Here is an 18,507-nt window from a genome sequence, read left to right as displayed (position 1 = left end):
CCTGTGCGCCACAGCTACTGAGCCTGTGCTCTAGAGCCCGTGCGCCACAACTACTGAGCCCGTGTGCCTGTGCTCCGCAACAAGAGAAGCCACCGCGATGACGGGCCCGCGCACCGCGACGAAGAGTAGCCCCCACTCGCCACAACTAGAGGAAGGCCGCGCACAGCAACGAAGACCCAACGCAGCCAAAAATAAATAAATAAATAAATAAATCTATTAAAAAACAAAAGAAAATGTGTGTCACCCAGACTGCTGATGTGGCAAAGTGGCGCCTTCCAGCGTTTAAAAGTCAAAATGACGACGACAGAGTCAGAACAAAACATGCACTGCTCACTACCGTTCAGCGGCAGTCGGATTTGTTTATTACTAAATGGCTCCAACCGGGCATACAACCATGTGACAATTCACGTGCCATAAAAGGTCTCTGTTTTGAGCGCTTCGGCTCACTGGAAATAGCAGATTTTAAAATGTACCCAACACTGGTTTTCAGATGTTTCAAGTTGTAGAAATCAGTGGGTGGAGCTGAAGGCTTAAAGAGAAATATAAAAGTACAGAAAATGGTTTTCAAATCTCTTTGTCTGCGGCGTTGGTTCTGCTGGCTGGGGAAAGGACGCTACTGTGGCCACTGGCGTGGGTGTGGCCTGCCGGGATCAGCTCTGTCTTGGTCTAAAACAGCTGGATCATCGAATCTCTGGATTTGCCAACACCAACCCATTTCACTGAAACGGAAAGGGGAGGTTCAGCCCAGGGCACGGCGGGGAGAGGGGGCAGCCAGGGCTCAGGGCACCCACCTGCCACTCCAACGTGGTTCTCCACAAACCGGATATAGCTCTGGGCCTGTGCGGGCAGGTCCTCCCACTTCCTGGCGCCCGTAGTGTCCGCCTTCCACCCAGGCAGCGTCTCATACTCCACCTCCACCTTCTGCAGAATCTCCTGGTTGGCTGGGGACACACAGGGCGGGGGTGAACCACGTGCTGTGGACAGTTGCTCGGCCACGGGGCCGGGACCCCCAGCCTGGGGTCCGCTTGCCCCGGGGCTCAGAGGCGGGAAAGGCAAGCCGCCCTGCTTGGTTTACTCAGGGGGTGGGGGTGGTTCTCGGACACTGGCTGTACCCCTTCCAGCCCAGGGGACATGCCACCCTGGACACGGATTCACTACGCGCTCTGCTGCAACGTCCACAGCGATCATCAGAGGAACTCTGAGGCCCCCGCTTGGAAATTCTAAGGGGATCTAGGGTCCTGAAGTGTCAAGAGGTCCTAAAGGATCTATAGCCCCCTCCTCAGGGCAGGGACCCCACTTGGCGGGGCCTCCAGGGCTACAGCAGACACCAACCACCCCTTATCGTCAGAAGATGCTGCAAGGGGCCGTCCACTGCAAGCGCCCTGCATGCACTCCAAGTTCGAATGCTCCCGAGCCCTCTCGAAGCTCAGGGTCAGTAGGGCTGGGGCACACTGGCCGAGAGGACGCACGGGGCTCCCACAGCCGCCGGTGCTGGCGGGTGTACACACGTGCTGGGGGTGGGGCAGCGGGGGTCAGCTCGCCCATGGCCACTGGTGAGGGTGGGGTCACGTGTCCCCGGTGCAGATGCACAAGTAACTGTGACCCCAGGAAAACAGCACTGCCTTTATGCTTTTTAAAAGAAAGGATGCTTCCTTGGTTACAGAAACTCCAGTTAGAACCTTAAGGAGTCTAACCAAAAATGTATGTTTTCTTAGGTCAAAGTCGTCTTCCTATTTGCCCAGAGCTTTGAGCGTCCAGACCTGACGTCGGGTATTTCAGGTGAGTCCCCAGCTACCGGGAGGTGGGCCTTGACCCCAGGCTCCTGAGGGTCCCCCAGGGTCCCGGGGTCAGGCCGGTCCCTCTGAGCCCTTCCCAGACCATGGATGCCTGGCAACTGCCCCAAGGCCCGGCCAGGCCTCCCATCGGGGTGAGAACCTGCCACAGACAGAATCGGGATGAGTCTCCCAGACACGCACTGACCCCGCGTGTTCAACACGTACACCCTGTCCCCTCGCCCCAGAAACCACGGGTCATGACGTCTGTTCCCAGGTCCCGCGAGACAGGCCAAGGACAGGAAAGCCGCCGTGCTCCCACCTGGGAAGTAGGGGATCCGCTTCCCGCTGAGCTTGTACGCGATGCCGACTTTAATCTCGTCCAGGACGTCCAGGATGTCCAGCTTCGTTAAGGCCAGCCTGTCCAAAACCACAGCGAGAAGCCGAGCGGCGCTCAGCTACGCCGTCATTTCTCCTGTCGGGCTCCACCCCTCGCTTCTCCTCTACTTGCCAGGAATCGAGAGGAGGATGGAAAAGGCCGCCTATGGCCAGGCTGGAACCCAGCTCCAGCCACCTGGCCCACCTGGCCCTGAGCACCCCATGGGGACCCCGATCTGGTGGCCTTGTCCTTTCTGCCCTTCTAACGGCCGCGTTGAGGGTCTGGGCATGTGAGCCTTGTGCCCGTCCACGCCCCTCTGACCCGGGAGACCCCGAGCCCGGGCCGAGACCACCGGTGCCCGTGACGTCGTCCACCCCTGAGGGTCTCCCGCACCGTCCGCCCAGGGCCAGGGAGCCCGGGCTTCATGCAAGTTTCTCCCTTTCCTTTCCTCATCTCTGCACGGCCAGGCCTCAAGGGCCTCTGGGTGGGTGTCCCTGGGCTTCCCGAGCCCACGTGGGCCACCGTGCGCAGCGCCACTGCCCTGACCCGGGCTGGGCTGTTACCCTCGGGGCCCCGGGAGGCTGCATCTCCCCGCTTTGCACACAAGGACTGCGGGCCGGGGGCCTCGGACCCCATGTCCTCGGCCACTTCGTCCCTGTGCCTCCCGCGGACGGACGGCCCACACACACCGAGCGCGGCTGTGGTTAACTCGTGGGCCGTGCGCTGTGACAAGCGTGCACCTCGCACCCTGGCCCGTCTTTCTGGGGAGGAAGCAGGAAGTCCCCCGTTCGCATGAAGCCCCTCATTTCCCAGGGCAAGGTCTGAGCCGCCGGGAACAGAACCATCACCAAGAGCAGCCCGGCTGCCTGGCTGGTCTCGGGGGCACTGTGGGGGGCCCGCCCTGCCCCCTGGGGGTACTGCTTCAGAGGAGGGGGGCTCCTGCTCCCGGCCCCCTCGGGGTCATCTTCCTGTCCACAGACTCACAGACCGGGGCCCCAGAGCGGGGGGGACCTGCGGAGGCCCCCGAGGGGCTGTAAACCCAGCTGGCCGCTCTCCAGGACCAGTGCAGGCTGCGTCCCCACGGCCGCCTCTCTGCGGGGTCTCGCAAGCTTCAAGCGTCGCCTCTCCTGCCGGGGGTTTGTTCTGCCCCCTTCTTAGGAGCCCAGTGTCACCCTGGGGGTTTGGGGGAAGTGAAGTGATGGCGTTTGCCGCTGGCACAGCTCGTGCGGGAGCCCCAGCCCTGTCTGTGCTCAGGAGGAGATGCACGGCTGGCCGCAGGGCCAGCTCCAAGGTGCCCCGCGTGGGCCTCCACGTCACCCCACTGTGGCCACGCCGTGGAGAAGGGTCTCCCTCGGGTGACATCACCCTGCGTGGGGAGATGGTGGCCCTGAGCCCCGAGGCCCAGCTCCCCTGCTCCCATCGTGTCTGGGGACTCAGGGTCGGACCCCGGGGGGGGCTCAGTAGCAGATGTGCCGGAAGTGCCACTTACGCGGTGAATCCGTTGACCATGTGGGCGTATCTGAGGGTCATCAGGTCCAGCCAGCCACAGCGCCTCTTCCTGCCCGTGGTCACGCCCCACTCGTGGCCGCGGCTCTGCAGCAGGTCACCGATCTCCTGCGTGGGGACAGACAGGGCCCCGGTGCCACGGGAAAGGGAGCATGCGCCCGGCTGCCTGGCGCTCACAGCGCCTCCCCTGCCCTCCCCTCCGACCCCCCTGCAGCCCCTGACGATAACCCCCCCCCCACGCCTGCTTCCCTGGTCCCCGGCACACCTGCCCCACCTGAGGCCCCCACAGGTAGGGCCGCGCTGACCAGCACCTACTCCTTGGGCCTCGTGGGCAGGTGAGGGTGGATGGACCTGGCCCTGCAGCTGAGCATTGGGCAGGTGTGTGTTTATTTCTCAGGGGTCCTATCCCTGTCCCTGCGCCTCATTCAAGCCCCTTCCCACTCTGGCTCTCAGACATCTGCCCAGGACAAGAGTCTCGGGTGCTCGCCGGCCATGAGGGCACAAGGCCAGGTGAGAGGAAGGCCGACGGTGTCCTGAGCTTCCAGAAACACCCACGAGGCTGGAGAGCAGCTTGCTGGGCGGGGTGGGGGCGGTGCTGCTTCTGGCCCTGCTCTAGCTTGGCTGAGACCAAACCCAGGCGGGCTCAGGCCCCCAAGGACGAAGGTGGCCTGTGTCCCTGAGAATGGAGCAGAGACACAGCTCTCGGTGCCCTTCCCGAGCCGAGGGGCTCCACTGTGTACGGCCACGGTGCGGCAGCGTCCTGCACCTCATTAGCCTCCCCAGGCCCCTCCACCAGGTGCCCACGCAGTCCCGCGGGGCTGGGGACTCACGTTGATCTGCTCGGTGGGGAAGGCGCCGATGCCCACGCGTGTGGTGTAGGCCTTCACCACGCCGTAGACCTCGCCTATGTTGTGGGGGGGGATGCCCAGGCCGGTGCATACGCCGCCCACCGTGCAGTTGGATGACGTCACAAAGGGGTAGGTCCCTGTGAGACAGCCAGTCAGGCCCCCACCCCGCAGATCACCTGGGCCCAGGGGTCCCCCTTGGCAGGGTCTCCGGGGGGATCATCCCGGGGGAGTGGCCGGCACAGGGCGCGGTGGGTATGAGCTGGGGGGGGGGAGGGGAGGGAGAGGGTCTCTCGGGTTTGGACGGTGCGTGCCTCCCCTGCCTGCGCCTTGCGGCCTCGGTGCTGGTGTGTCCCTGCGTCAGGGACAGGGTGGACAGAGGCCCACGTGGGGCAGTTGAGGCCCCGCCGGTCTCTCTCGCCCTCCCTCCCTCCCCTCCAGCCCAGCTTCTCCCTTCTCCTCTCTCGGCTGAAGTTAGGGAAACGAGGGCGGTACGTTTCCTGGGCACGGCCGGCAGCGCGGCCATGGAGGGAGGCCGCACCACGCCTGTCTCTGAAAGGCGGGGTTTGTGGGGAAGTGGCCGGGACGTACCGAAGTCAATGTCGAGGAGGGCTGCGTTGGCGCCTTCCACGAGGATCTTCTTGGGGGCGCCGTGGAGCGCCTCGTACATGAAGTAAACGCCGTCTCGGACCATGGGTCGGATCCGCTCAGCGAAGCCCTGGGGAAAGGGGGAAGATGCAGGAACTAGGGTGTCCACCCAGCTCTGGCCTCCTCCCCACAGCCTCCCTTTTCCAGCAAATTCCTGCCCAGCGAGGGGCTCGGTCTGCAGGTGTCCCCGCTTGTCCCGCCCTGTCACATTTACAGCCCCAGACGAGAGTGGAGGAGCTGGGGTCCCAGCCCTGGAAACTTCCAGAAGGGCTCTGCGCTGACATCCTCCTGTCTCCCGCCTGCCCCTGCCCCAGACAGACAGGGTCGGCCTCTGTCCCCCAGCACATCTGGGGCAGTTTCCTCAGAGAGGAGGCGAGGGCCCAGGCCAGGAGGTGAGTCCCCGGTCTGCCGAGAAGACCGCCATGAGCACGGCTGGCCAGGAGGCGCCCACGGGAGGCCCGCAGCCCCAAGCCCAGGCGACCTGTGATAACGCGACAGGTGCACTGCACGAATGTGCACGGACGGTCGGTGGGACGCGGACCCTCGGCGGGGTCGGCCCTGATGCCGAGGTGCCCGGCTGTACCTTGAGCCTTTTGAGTTGACCTTCAACGTCTATTTCCAAAGTGGGGAACATGGACTGGTGCTGATGGGCCAGATTCTTGAACCTGCAGAAGCGACAATGACTGAGACCCCCGGCCCCCTGGAGCCCTGCGCCCACCTCCCTGGCCAGGCTCCCCTGGGGTCACGGACAGCTCAGGTACCGGGTGGAGAATTCGTCGAAGTCTGACAGGAGGTCACAGACACGGAGGCCCGTGCGGGCCGCCTTGGATGAGTAGGCCGGTCCAATCCCCTTCCTGGTGGTGCCGATGCTAAAAGACAGGCCAGGCTGTGAACTCGGGTCGCCCAGGCCAGCCTGCCCAGGCCAGCCTGCCCGGGGCCTGGGGGAGGAGCCTGGGAACGCGGGTTTCCAGCCCCAGAAATCAAGGTCGAGCTGGGTGGCATCTGAGGGTCCCTCCCGGCAGCAGCACCCGGGGGTCTGGGACGGCCATGAGAACCACGGGACATCTCACGGGGCCAGCTTCCAGGGACCCGGGGCTGCGGTGGTGGCACCGGGTCTGAGTCCCAGCCCTGACCCTCCCCTATCCCCCGTCTGAGGCCCAGTGCCCAGTGGTGCCCTCCCCGGCCTGTCTGCCTTCTGCCCTGGCTTCCCTCTCGCCTGGCACGGAGGCTGCTGCTCCGGGACCGGAACCCAGCTGTGCCCATCCTCTACCCTCTGCCCGCCACAGCCCAGCCAGGCTCAGCATTGCCACCTGCATGTGGCCAAGCCCTGTGTGTGTGCGTGCATGTTTGTGGGTGCATATGCTCCTATGGGAGCGTGTGTGCCTGGGTGTGAGCGTGTGCCGTGTGTGGTGCATGCACATTTGTGTGCAGACATGCATGCACCGGTGTGTGCATGTGTGTGGTACATGCATGTGTATGTACGTGTGCGCTTGTGGACGCGCGTGTGCACGTGTGTGTGAGAGGCAGTACTCTGGCCTGCTGCATCCCTGTCCCGGCTTTGAGAACCGTCCCCGGCCCCTTCTAACAAATATCTCTGGAGAACCAGTGAACGGCCACCAAGAGCTGGTGGGCAGGACGGGGTGCCGTGACAGAGCTATGGTCAAGGCTGGCTTGCGATCCCAGCAGGGGTGGGGGGCGCAGCAGGCGACAGACAGCACGGGCACTCCGCGGGGTGGAGGCCGGGGAGGACGGCGCGGCCCCGGGGAGAGGCGGCTCACTAGGGCTTCGGGGCCAGCGAGGCCTGGGGTGAACCGACGGGCACCGTCCTCGGGGGCTTCGGGTGGACGCACGCTCCCCACCCCACACGCCCCCAGCTCTCCATCCATGGACTCGAGGGCCACGAGCTGAGCACACGCACTACTCACTTCTTGCCCTCCTGGGCCTGCCTCTGCACCTCCTGGAGCCCATCCACCGCCTGGTGAAAATCGAACACTGCCGGCCGGGCCGGCGGGGGCGCCACGAGCGGGAGAGACAGACGGTTACAGGGCCTCCGGGGATGCACTGGGGTCCCCCGGGCCTCAATCTCCCCATCTGCCAGTGGGGGCAGTGATCCCGACCTGGCACCCCCAGAAGCCCTTGGAGAAGGCCTGGGGAAGCCCCAGGCCATGGTGGGGATGGGGGCGTCATTCACAGGCGGGCAGGGAGGGCCTGAGACTCACCGAGGTGGGCCCGGTCAGAGAGGATGAGCCTCTTCTCCCAGTCCTTCAGGCCTGCGGACACAGCACGTGGTTGGCCACGGGCCACAGAGTCACCTCCAGTCAGCGGCGGGCCCTCCCCATGGTGGCCTCTCTGGGGGGGAGTCCTGGGCCCTCCCCCCAGGGACGTCCACCCACGTGCCCACGGGCGAGCCTGTCTCCCCATGGGGTCTCCGTCCCGGCACCTCCTGGTGCCCGCGTCCCAGGGCCAGGGTTCCACTCGCTCTTTTCATGCCTGCGCTGAGCCCTGAGGCCGAGGCTATGCTTCCTCCACGGCATCTCAGGGCTGCTGTGTCATCTTGCCTCTAAACAGCCACTGGGGTCCCACTTGCCCAGATGCCTGGCTGGTGGCCTCGGTCACTGCCTGCCAGCCTCCTGCCCCTGAACAGCCCCCAGAGACCACATTCTTCCCTGCTTGCATGGTCGGTCCAATGGTCCCCAGTCTCAGCCGGACATCAGGGACATATTCCAGGTGCCAGGGCTCCTTCCTGGACAGCCTGGTCTTTATCTCCCAGTGCCACCTGTCCCCAGTGTCACGAAAGCTCCCCTGCGACACTGAGGCTGTGGCCTGGAGCCAGAGTTTGGGGCCGCTGGACTGCCCGCTCCCGGCTTCCTGCACAGGCAGAGCCAGCAGGCCCAGGCAGGGGGCCAGCCGTGGAAGCCGCCCCACCTGCCCACCTGCCGCCGCCCTCAGGAGAAACCACATGGCGAGCCACCCGGCAACTTGGCCGCTGGGAACATGCACGTGTCCTGGGCGGGGCGGGTCTGCGGGGACACGGGCCTACCTTTCTTCTCATTCTTTTCTGCTTCTTCGAACAAGCCTGGTAAGTGGACAACCACTCCGTTGCCTGCAACACAGACACAAGACTGAATCGCATCATGGACGTGGGGGCCTTACGTTTAAAACAGCACAGGGACTTCCCTGGCGGTCCAGCGGTTAAGACTTCACCTTCCAATGCAGGGGGTGCGGGTTCAATCCCTGGTCGGGGAGCTAAGATCCCACAAGCTTCATAACCAAAAAACCAAAACATAAAACAGAAGCAATACTGTTAACAAGTTCAACAAAGACTTTAAAAGTGGTCCACATAAAAAAAAAAAATCTAAAAAACAGGGACTTCCCTGGTGGCCTAGTGGTTAAGAATCCACCTGCCAACACAGGGGACACGGGTTCAATCCCTGGTCCGGGAAGATCCCACATGCCGTGGAGCAACTAAGCCCGTGCGCCACAACTACTGAGCCTGCACTCTAGAGCCCGCAAGTCACAACTACTGAGCCCACGCACCACAACTACTGAAGCCTGCGCGCCTAGAGCCCTCGCTCCACAACAAGAGAAGCCACCGCAACGAGAAGCCCACGCACCGCAACGAAGAGTAGCCCCCGCTCGCCGCAACTAGAGGAAGCCTGCGCACAGCAATGAAGACCCAACACAGCCAAAAATAAATTAATTTTAAAAATAAAATAAAATAGCCTATTTTTAAAATAAATAAAAACAAAAACAGCATGAAATACGCGCTCCCACGTTCACTGCAGCATCGTTCAAAATAGCTAAGGTGGGGAAGCAACCCAGGCGTCCATCAACAGACGGATGTGGTTCATCCACATGATAGGATATTATCCAGCCTTAAAAAGGAAGGTAATTCTGACACAGGTGGTAACATGGATGAACTTCGAGGACACTATCTAAAGTGAAATAAGCCAGACGCTGAAGAACACATTCTGTGTGATCCACGTGTATGAGGTCCATAGAGAAGTCAGACTCATGGAGACAGGGGGCAGGGGCTGGAGAGGGAAAGGGGGCGTGACTATGTAACGGGGACAGAGTGTCTGTTCAGGGAGATGACACGGCGCTGCAGACAGATGGTGGTGAAGCCTGCACAACGTGAATGCACTTAACGCTGCCGAACCGCACAATTAGAAATGGCGAAGAGGGTCAGTTTATATTACGTACATTTTATCACAATGAAGAAAACGGTCAAAACAAAACAAAAACCATCATGAAGCATTTACGGAGACAGCAGATCAGTGGTTGTCGGGGGTGGCGGGGGGAGGGGAGAGGAGAAACTCCTCAAGGGGAGGAAAATGTTCTAGAACTGAATTGTGATGGATGTACAGTCGTACCCTCACAGGGGTGAACTTCATGGTACGTAAATTATACCTCAATAAAGCTGTTATGTTTTATTTAAGTGGCATAGAAATGGGAAAGCAGGAGGTGCGGAGAAATGCAGCCTCCAGCCGTTCCTGGGACCCAAGCAGGGCCTCGGGGGAGCCACGCTTCCCCCCATCCACGTAAAACTGAAGTAGGGTCTACAGAGGGCGGAGGTTGAGGCCAGGGAAGGAAGGCGCTCACCAAGGTCATGAGGTCACCGTGGGCCCAGGCTAAAGCCAAAGCTGGCCCCTTCCTCTAAGACCAAAACCAGCTGGGCAGGGCCCCCGCTGCCTTCCTGGGAGGAGCCCGTCCCCTGAGCACCGGGATTAGCCAAGGGAGATGGGTCATGGGTCCAGACGGGAGTGACTCAGAGACGAGACGGTGCAAGCCACACCGAGCACAAAAGGTCACCTAAATGCCACGAGTCCTGAAATGACCACGTGGCTGGGCCTGGGGCAGTGACCCGGGCTAGAGGGGCAGCTGTGTGAGTGCCAGCTCGTTCTGCCCTTGCTAAGGGGCTTCCCGCTGCCGTTGCCGTCTGGCCGTGCTGACCGCCAAGCTGAGCCCTTGCCCATGCTCCCCGGTGACTGCTGGCCCCCACCCACCCCCAGCTCCTCGGAGACCGGGCAGAGCGCCCCCTGGTCGAGCGGTGCCTCCTTGGCCTCATTTCCCTCCCAGAGGGGCCTGGGGCCCAGCAACCGAGGCTGGCGCTGAGCAGCTTCCTGGAGCAAAGCCCCAGCCCCTGGGCGTGGGGTCCCGGGTGAGCTGGCGTCCTCGCTGCCCTGTCCTCACCCACGGTGGTGGCTCCGGGAGACCCTTTCCTCCTGCTCAGCCTGACTGCCCACTGCCCTGTGGCCCCTCTGCCGCCGTGTCCCTGGGCCCACGCGCAGGGCCAGATCCCCTACCACCGCCGGGCACACACCTGCCGCGCCACCCCCGCTTCCCAGCTTCCCAGCCAGCGAGGGGGCGGGGCAGATAAGTCACGAGTGTGGGCCTGCCCAGGCGTGGAAAGAGCCAGAAGGAAAAGTACCAGAAGCTGCCAGAGCGTGTCCCATGGGGGGTGGGCAGCAGAAGGCAATGGGAAGGGGCCGAGGGGAGGCGCCCGCAGAGGGGCCCGAGCAGGCCAGGAACAGCTTCCCTGCACAGACCCGTCTCCAGCGACGCGGCAGGGAGCCAGGCCCGACCCCACTCGCACGCTCACTTAAGGACACGCACAGGAGCACGCACACGCTCACACTCATGCACACTCGCACGGGCGCTCACTCACAGACAGGCACACAGGCCTGTACACACACACTGCGGGAGTCTGAGCGCTCAGAGGAGCCTCCTGCACTCTCCCTCCCTCTGGACCAGGCTGGGTGGGGTCCTGGGCTCTGGGAGGGGCTCTGAGGACAGGTCCCGGGTCAGAGGCCTCTGCGAGGGCTCCCGCTTGAGGCGGGGACCTTGGACCTTGAACCTCCCGGCCCAGGGCTGAGGCCCGGCTGAGGTTATTCCCTCCTGGCCAGGAGCACCTGGTCCTCACGCTGGGCAGGGCAGGGGGGACGGGGGTCCAGCCCAGCTCTCCGGCTGCGTCCAGGCCTCACACCGGGCCCTTGGGCTGGATGACGTCCCAGGTCTCTCCTGCTCACACACTCAGGATCCCAGGCTGGGGTGGGGCGGGGCGGGCACTCACCAATGAAGGACACGGCCTTGGTGTTGATGATGCCGCTGGGTAGCAGATGGAAGTCATACTCCTTGCCGTCCACCACCACGGTGTGGCCAGCATTGTTGCCCCCCTGGGAACAGGAAACAAACTGGCTCAGCATCCAGGAGCCCAGGGGCCTGGACCCACACTGGGAAGGCCTGCCCGGCAACCGGCCTCACTCCAGTCAGCTCTAAATGCAGGCGCTCAGGAGTCCCCTCTGGGCTGCCCGGGGTGATGGTCCTGTCCCCCAAGGAGTGTGAGGTGCCGTCCATGCTTGGACTTGGGGAGTTTGGTCCAGTGGTCGGCTCTGATGCACGTCTGGGGTGCTGGCTTAGGGCCCTGCTCCTGGGATGGGGTGAAGGGGCCTGGCCAGGGGACCGGGTCCAAGAGAGGGGCTGGCCCATACCCAGGATCGTCACGTGCCATTGCTCCAGGGAGGCTGGCTAGTGCAGCCCCGATGCTGCAGACACACTCAGAGCCCTGCCTGCCCATGAGTCCCTCTGGGGGTTCGTCCTCTGATGCAGGAATGAGGGGGCCCAACCATCCCGGGAAGCAAACTCAGGCCCCCATGGCCCTTGCTGCCACACAGCCCGAGCTCCGGGGAAGCAGAGGGCAGGCCAGGTAGCACAGCCCTTCTGCGGCCGGGTGAGGGGACTGGGTGCTGGCATGGGCCAGCAGGGACCCTCCCTGGGGCCTGTGTCTCCCATCTAAGAATAAAGAGGGAAAAACCACTCTGCGGCTGTCAGGGCTGAGTCGGGGGAGCCAGGGGAAGGCCCTGCCCTTGAGGGGCACCGGCCTCCAGTCCCAGTTCCGGCCACTAGCGGACAGCGTGGGCCCCAGCACGTGGGTCCTCAGAGCCAGTGAGCAGGGCCCAGGGAGGGGCACGTTCTGGCTGGCGCCAGAGGCTGTGGGCCTGCTCTGTGGGGCCCTCTCTGTCCCCAGAGCCTCGGAGCCCAGCCCGGCTCCACCTTCCCGGCTGAATCTCCTGCAGAAGCACACGCCTGTCTGCGGAGGCTCTCCACAGAAGGGCCTCCATCCTCCACGCCCGGCTGTTCTCCAGCCTTGTGGAGGCGTCGGTGGCTGCTGGCTGAGGGCTTCAGCCCCGCCTCCGCAGGGCCCGGCAGGGTGGGGCTCCCCCGATAGGAGGCCTCTCCTCGCCCCGTGCAGGCAGGGCTGAATGAGGGCGGCCCCCTCCCGCCAGGAGCACCTACTCCTCAGCCTGGGGATGGATGAAACTTACACGTCTCCCGGGCCCCCCCACCGAGATGGCCCAGGCTGGGGGCGCAGGCGCCAGGAGACCTGGCCAGGGCCTCTTCCCCCTGGACCTCACCGCACCCCCGGGTAATTTAAGAAGCGGGGCCAGAGCCCAACGTCACCCACAATACCCCTTTCGCCCTGGGGCTCGGCCGCGATCTGTGCCAGACGGCCCCACCACGGCCCGGCTAGCAGCCCCTTCCACGGGGGTCCCTAGACACCGTAGCGTTCCACTTGTCAAACGCACGCGGGGAGGCTTGTCTGGCCTGACACGGGGGTTGGGGGACTGGGGTGGGTTTGCCTCTAATTGACTCCTGGGGTCGCTGCGATGCTGCTGTGCATCCCTGAGGCCCTGCTGCACGACGGCGCTGGGTCCCACGGCTCAGCCGCCCCCCGAAGGCCGCCAACAGCTGGAGGCCAGACTGCCGCCTCCCCAGGTGCCCCGAGCCAGGTGGTTGGCTGCGGGAACTGAGCGCAGGCTCTGAACAAATGACGCGGAAAGCAGAAGGACAAAGGGCACGACAGCGGGGGCTGGGGGCCAAGGAGGGGGTGCCCTGTGAGCAAGGGCGGGCAGGCGGTGTCAGGCCATGGGGGGTCGGATGCAGACTGTGCTGGGGGGTGAACTGGGGGGGGGCCCCCCCGGGGGGGGCCGGGAAGGGGGCTGATGCTGACGAGGTGTGGGGGGCGGGGGAGTAGGGCGGTGGGCTCAGCCTTGACCATCTGAGTCACCGTGACTGATGGGCCCCAGGTTTGGGGGTCAACTGTGCCCGCCCCGAGACTTCTGTCCTTGCTCTGCCCTTGCCTCAGTACACGTGCAGCGAGTCCCCTCACGTGAGGTTCTCCGCGGAGTTCACACCCAGGGTCAGGTTTCCCACCGTAGGTGAGTCAGCCCACGGTGCGTGGCCTCCTTTGACAGATGGGTAAACTGAGGTCCCAAGAAAGGAGTTTGCAGCAGAGCCCAAGCTAGACCAGATGGCAGCTTGCAGATGCTCTCCCCGTATGCCAGACATCCCCCCCCCCAGCCGCATCCTGCCAGCCTTGGTGGGGGTCCAGACGGCCCGCCTCCCTCCCCTGCTCTCGAGTGCCCAGTGCCAACGCCAGCTGGCCTGAGCACACACCACATTTGTTTGGGGTAAACACCAGCGCCTAGGAACAGGCGCAGGCCACTGCGGGCCTGTGGGAGGCAGGTGGCCCTGCCGGCTGCGGGGCCCAGGCGTCAGGTCACAGTCCGCTCGCAGGGCCGTGAGCCAGCCCTGGACGCTGAGCCCGGGGTCTGCTGCCCCGCAGGGCGCACCTCCCAGCAGCTCTGCAGAGGTCCAGGTGACCGCCCAGAGAGACCCCCGTCTGCCCTCTCCTGGCCGCACAGTTAGGGGTGAGGTTGGGGCAGGGACACCCCACCTGCCTTCCTAAGGCTCCAGCCCCGCAGGCCCAGCCCGGCGGCCTCTGCAGGGCCTTCGTTCCTGGGTGGGCAGGTTCTGGAAGCTCCACGCCCGGGGCCCCGCAAGCGTGAGCTGGAGCTGGCCTCACCCCTCTTCCGTGTCCCAGGGGGACCCTCAGGGCTCTGCCAGCCTCCAGGTTCTCCCCTCCGTGAGGCAGCTTTGGGTCAGGCACAGCTCTGAGTGCCCAGGGATGCTGAAGCCACCCCTGTGGCCTGGCCGGTTACTCAAACTCCCTGGTGGGCGCTCCTGCCTGTTGCTTCCCTGGCCGCAGGGATCTAAGAAAGGGCGGCTCTATCGCTCAGGGACACAGGAACGGGGCCAAGGCCAACCCACTGGGGTACCTGCCCAGCCCCGACCCCCCTGCCTCTGCAGGTGTCCTTCCAGCCCACCCTCCCCCCACCCTCTCTGGGGAAGAGACAAAGGCGGCAGAGGTTGAGCGCGGGGCGACAGTGTCTCAGAGGCCGTGAAGCTGCTCCCATGCCGCAGGGTGTGGCCACGGGCGGGGGAGGAGGCCTCTGGGCAGCGGCAGGAGCTGCGGGTGTTATCAGGGGCGGGTGCAGCACGCAGCAAGGGGCCGGCTCTCCGGCTGGAGACCCTTGTGAACTGCCCCCACCCCCAGCAGGGTCGGGGTGAAACCATGGAGTGCACGCACCCAGGCCGCCCTCAGCTCCCTCTGTGCGTCTGCTCTGCTGGCGGGCTCCTGCCGTTCATTCGTTCACCCACTCATTCACTCATCCCAAACTGAGCTACTCTGTCCCATGAGGCACCGGGGTGAGGCCTGCAGAGAGGAGGGCGCGGGCTCCACGTGGATGTTCCCACAGCCACGAGGGACTGGACGACCCTGCGGAGGCCCTCCCCCTGGAGCACTGCTGGGGGGCCGGTGTCATCGGAGGGTGTACATGTGGAAGGGGGGCTGCTTCTGGAACAACACCAGGTATTTTCCCCACTCTCCCTCCCCCTCGGAGGCTCCTGGACTAGCCTGGGGCTCCAGGTGAGGCATTTCCCAGTTGCCCTCCCAGGGAGAGGGGACCCAGAGCACCAACAAGCCGCAGGACGCGGCCCCCAACGAGTGAGATCACCGTGCCCATCGCCACAGCTCCCTGGGGACTGACGGTGGCGCTCCCCCAGGGAAACCCGCCCGTGCCCTGGTGCCGAGCCGAGCTGTCTTACTGCCCTTGGAAGGAGGGGAATCTGAAACCCTGCCCAGTGCGTGCGAAGGCCTTGGGGTCCTGGGTGGGGGCCCAAAGCCTGATGAAGGCAACTCTGGGAATGGAAGGAGGGCTGGCACCGAGGCCTGACGGCCAGGCCAGGTGTATGAGCTCTTAGGCTCCTATCTGGAACACGGAGGCGGGTGAGGGGGGCGGGCGGAGGGGGATGGCAAACAGCAGGAAGGACGCTCGGCAGACATGGAAAGCCGGAAAGCCGGAGCCCAGAGGAGGGGCGGGGACTCCCAGGGAGTGAGCGGAGCCTTCGGCCGCTGTTTGTGCAAAGAGCAGAGGGGGTATGAGGCGCCAGCGCGGGGAGGCCGCTGATGGTTGGGCTCTGGGGTCTCTGCCGCAGCGGTGCGGCAGGAGCTGAACCGGAGAGAGGAAAGGGGGAGGCTGCGTGGCCATCCCTGAGCCCAGGGGGCTGGGCTGCAAATGAGGAGAGAAGGGAGCCAGCCCTGGGGCAGACCGGGGACCCAGGCTGCAGAAGGGTTGCTGCTGGTGAAGGGCAGGGCTGCGCACCCTCCATTCGGGGAGAGGGGAGGCTGCCAGGAAAGGGGGCCTAGAGTCAAAGAAAACAGCAGGAGGGGCCTAAGGCCCGAGTCTCTGGACCGTAAGGAAGGTCTTGGGGGTCTTGGGGTGCTTGCTGACCACAGGCCCCAAACCACTGAGATGGGAAGAAACGAGGATGGCCGCTGGGGGCATGGGTGGCTCTGGCCCCAGGCCGCCTCTGGGCAGGAGGAAAGTGAGTCCAGGTGAGCCAGGTGGACAAAGGCCACCAAAGGGCTTCCCACTTGTACCAGAGCCAAGACGGGAGACAGGCCTGCTGGTGGCAGAGGGTGAGCAGAGGCAAGACCAGAGCCGGGGACCAGGGCAGCCATGGGGGTAGCAGCTGCCACTCAGGATGGCCCCAGGCCCAGGTGACAGGCCAGGGGACCCTTCCGGCCACTGGGGCCGGCTGGCTTTAGCCCTTCTAGGCAGCCACCCAGACGGGCCCCAGCCCAGCCCAGCCCACCCCCTGCACGCGACCCCACTGACAGCTTCCCTGGCCCCTCGCTCCCGAGCTCGGACCAGCTCCTGGAGTCAAGGTGCAGTGTGAAGGCTAAGACCCTGGGCTTCACGCATACACGCCCTAAGTAAAAGCAGCCTTCCCGGGGCCTGGGCTGGACCCTCCCCGTGCCAGCCCGACGCCCAGCGCTGTTGCCATGCGGGTGTGGCACACGTGAGGGCCCATAAGTGCTACTTATTCCAACTGCTCAACTCCTCTGAGGCCCCACCTCACCAGCTTGTTTGGAGGCTGGAGAGGAGAAACCCCAGTGGGCTCCCAGGACAGCTGGGAATTATTCCCACATGTTGCAGAGCAGAGGCCTGCAGGTGGAAATGTACTGATGTCAGTTGGAGAATACGGGTGGGGGCGAGGGTGACTAGGGGGCCCCCCAGGCGGTTGGGGGGTCCAGCCTGCTCTGCCCTTGGCTGGTCCTGTCCAGCGATGGAAGAGGGCACGGCCCGGCCTGCTGACCCAGGTGGTAGAGCAGGGAGGGCCTCACTCCAGAACCATCTCCACAGCCAGGACATCCCGGTGGCTTCAAGATGAGGGCTCTCACGGGTACCTGCAAAGCCCCGAGGTCACTTCGAGGAGGGGAGACGGCCACAGGCAGGTGGGCGAGGCTGACCAGAGCTGGCAGGTCACACGAAGGGCCCTGGGCATCATTGCTGGAGCAGACAGGCCCCAGGAGGGGATGCCCTGAGCTGGGGAGGGAGGAGAGTGGGCATGGACCACGCGCTCGGCTGCAGGGTCCAGGGGAGAGGAGCTGACTTGCTCGCCGTGGCTTAGGGCAGAGAGAGGGTGGGAGACTTCTCGCCACCCCAGGAAGCACCTTCCAGGAACCCACTGTCTGCGTCAGGCAGGAGTGGTCCGGATGGCAGCGTCTTCCCCAGGCCCCGCACGTTGGTCTCCCCTGGGGCGCCGGAGCCCCAGGCCGCCTGGCGGGAGCTCAGGAATGAGGCCACAGAGCCAGGGAGGAGGAGCTCGGAGGGCGCCCCTTCCTCACTTTTGGCAGCGTTCCCGCCCGTGGCTGCAATCCCTGGCAGCGCCAATGCACGCACCCCAAAGCTGACCCCTCTGCACCCCGAGCTGTAGGTCAGCCCATTGCAGCAAGCATGGCACGGGGCCCCAAGGGACTGCCCGGTGGCAGTCAGGACAGACGGGGTGCAGAGAGCAGCCCGCAGCCGGCAGAGGCCCCGCCCTGGGCCCCCAGGGGACGGAGCTTGTGTCTGGCCTCCTGGCTGGCACTGCCAGCCACGGGGTCGCCCCGGCCGTAAGTCCGAGGCTCCCCCCTCTCTTCCTTGTCCCTGCTCTGCCTGCCGTCAGGACCTGGCCCGCTGTCCTGCCCTGGCCTCTGCCTCTGCTTGGCTGACCCTCCAGGGCCAACCCTCTTAGAGGGGCCTTGCTGGCTCCCACTCTGGGCTCTGGGCACTCAGCCTCCTCGGCGTGCACTGACCCCTTGTGGTCAGCCAGCCCTGTCCCAGACCCAGACAGAACCAGGAAGGGAGGGTGTCTCCGTGGCCCTCAAACCACTGGGAAGCTGGGGTCCCTGCCCCCCCCACTGCAGGGCCCAGTATCACACCCACGGCACACCCCGCCCCCTGAGGATCCGGTGTCCCCAGCTCAGCGACTTGTATTTATAGCTCTGCCCCGGCCCACTGCCCTGGGGGGTGGGGCTGGTGGGGAAGGCAGGGTCCCTGGGGGAGGCAGTGGGGGAGGGAAGCGTGTGCTCCCATGAGCGGCAGGGGCTGTGAGCGGGCGGGCGGGGTGTCCCGGGAGGGCGGGAGGGCAGGGTCCCTCTGGGCCCGCGGGGCGGGGGGGGGGGGGGGGGGGCGGGGGGGCGGGGGGGGGGGGGGGGGGGGGGGGGGGGTCTGGCGTCCGGCCGCACCTGGAAGCGGCTGACGATGTCGGCGTCCGCGGCCAGCAGGTCCACCACCTTGCCTTTGCCCTCGTCCCCCCACTGCGCGCCCAGCACCACGGTCACCCGGGAGCCGGTGGTCGCCGCCTCGTGCTGCAGCCGCCCCCGCTTGACGCCGCCTGCGGCGGGGGGCCGGTCGTTGGAGGCTCGGGTCCCCGACATGCTGGCTCAACTCCTCCGCTCCGCTGGGCCGCCCGAGAGCCCGCCGCACCAGCGCGCCGCGCCATTAAAAGGAAGCGGCCGGGGGCGGGGGGCGGGGCCGGGCTCTCGGGCGCCGTGACGCGCCGCCGTGACCTCCAGGCCGCCGGGTCCCGCCCCCGCAACCACCCGGAACAGGGTGGGGCCGCGGGCCGGGCCGGGCCAGGGTTTGGGGGGCGCAAGGCCCGACGGCGCGCTCCGGGGTCCCTCCAC

General features: G+C 65.1%; 1 protein-coding gene across 5 annotated transcripts; it reads right to left on the bottom strand.

Moving 5' to 3' along the window:
- Positions 1 to 339: 339 nt before the first annotated feature.
- On the bottom strand, positions 340 to 18,331 carry ADSSL1 (adenylosuccinate synthase like 1). Of its 5 annotated transcripts, none has more exons than XM_029237978.1 (13): positions 18,067 to 18,331; positions 11,224 to 11,326; positions 8,191 to 8,253; positions 7,370 to 7,420; positions 7,076 to 7,142; positions 5,912 to 6,019; positions 5,734 to 5,815; positions 5,094 to 5,220; positions 4,488 to 4,642; positions 3,641 to 3,765; positions 2,095 to 2,192; positions 792 to 941; positions 340 to 719 (listed from the first exon to the last, which is right to left on the bottom strand). In XM_029237978.1, the coding sequence occupies exons 1-13, from the start codon at positions 18,256 to 18,258 to the stop codon at positions 667 to 669; spliced, it is 1,374 nt and encodes a 457-aa protein (XP_029093811.1). In that variant the 5' UTR covers positions 18,259 to 18,331; the 3' UTR covers positions 340 to 666. The 5 variants fall into 5 exon arrangements, 4 of the variants coding, with proteins under 4 accessions (XP_029093811.1, XP_029093810.1, XP_029093809.1 ...); XM_029237977.1 differs by having other exon boundaries at positions 821 to 941; positions 18,067 to 18,323; XM_029237976.1 differs by lacking the exon at positions 18,067 to 18,331 and adding an exon at positions 11,415 to 13,114.
- Positions 18,332 to 18,507: the final 176 nt, after the last annotated feature.

Source organism: Monodon monoceros, unplaced genomic scaffold (assembly GCF_005190385.1).
Source record: "Monodon monoceros isolate NGI ecotype Baffin Bay Population unplaced genomic scaffold, NGI_Narwhal_1 Super_Scaffold_21, whole genome shotgun sequence".
NCBI lineage: Eukaryota > Metazoa > Chordata > Mammalia > Artiodactyla > Monodontidae > Monodon > Monodon monoceros.
This window is presented reverse-complemented; position numbering and strand designations above follow the sequence as displayed.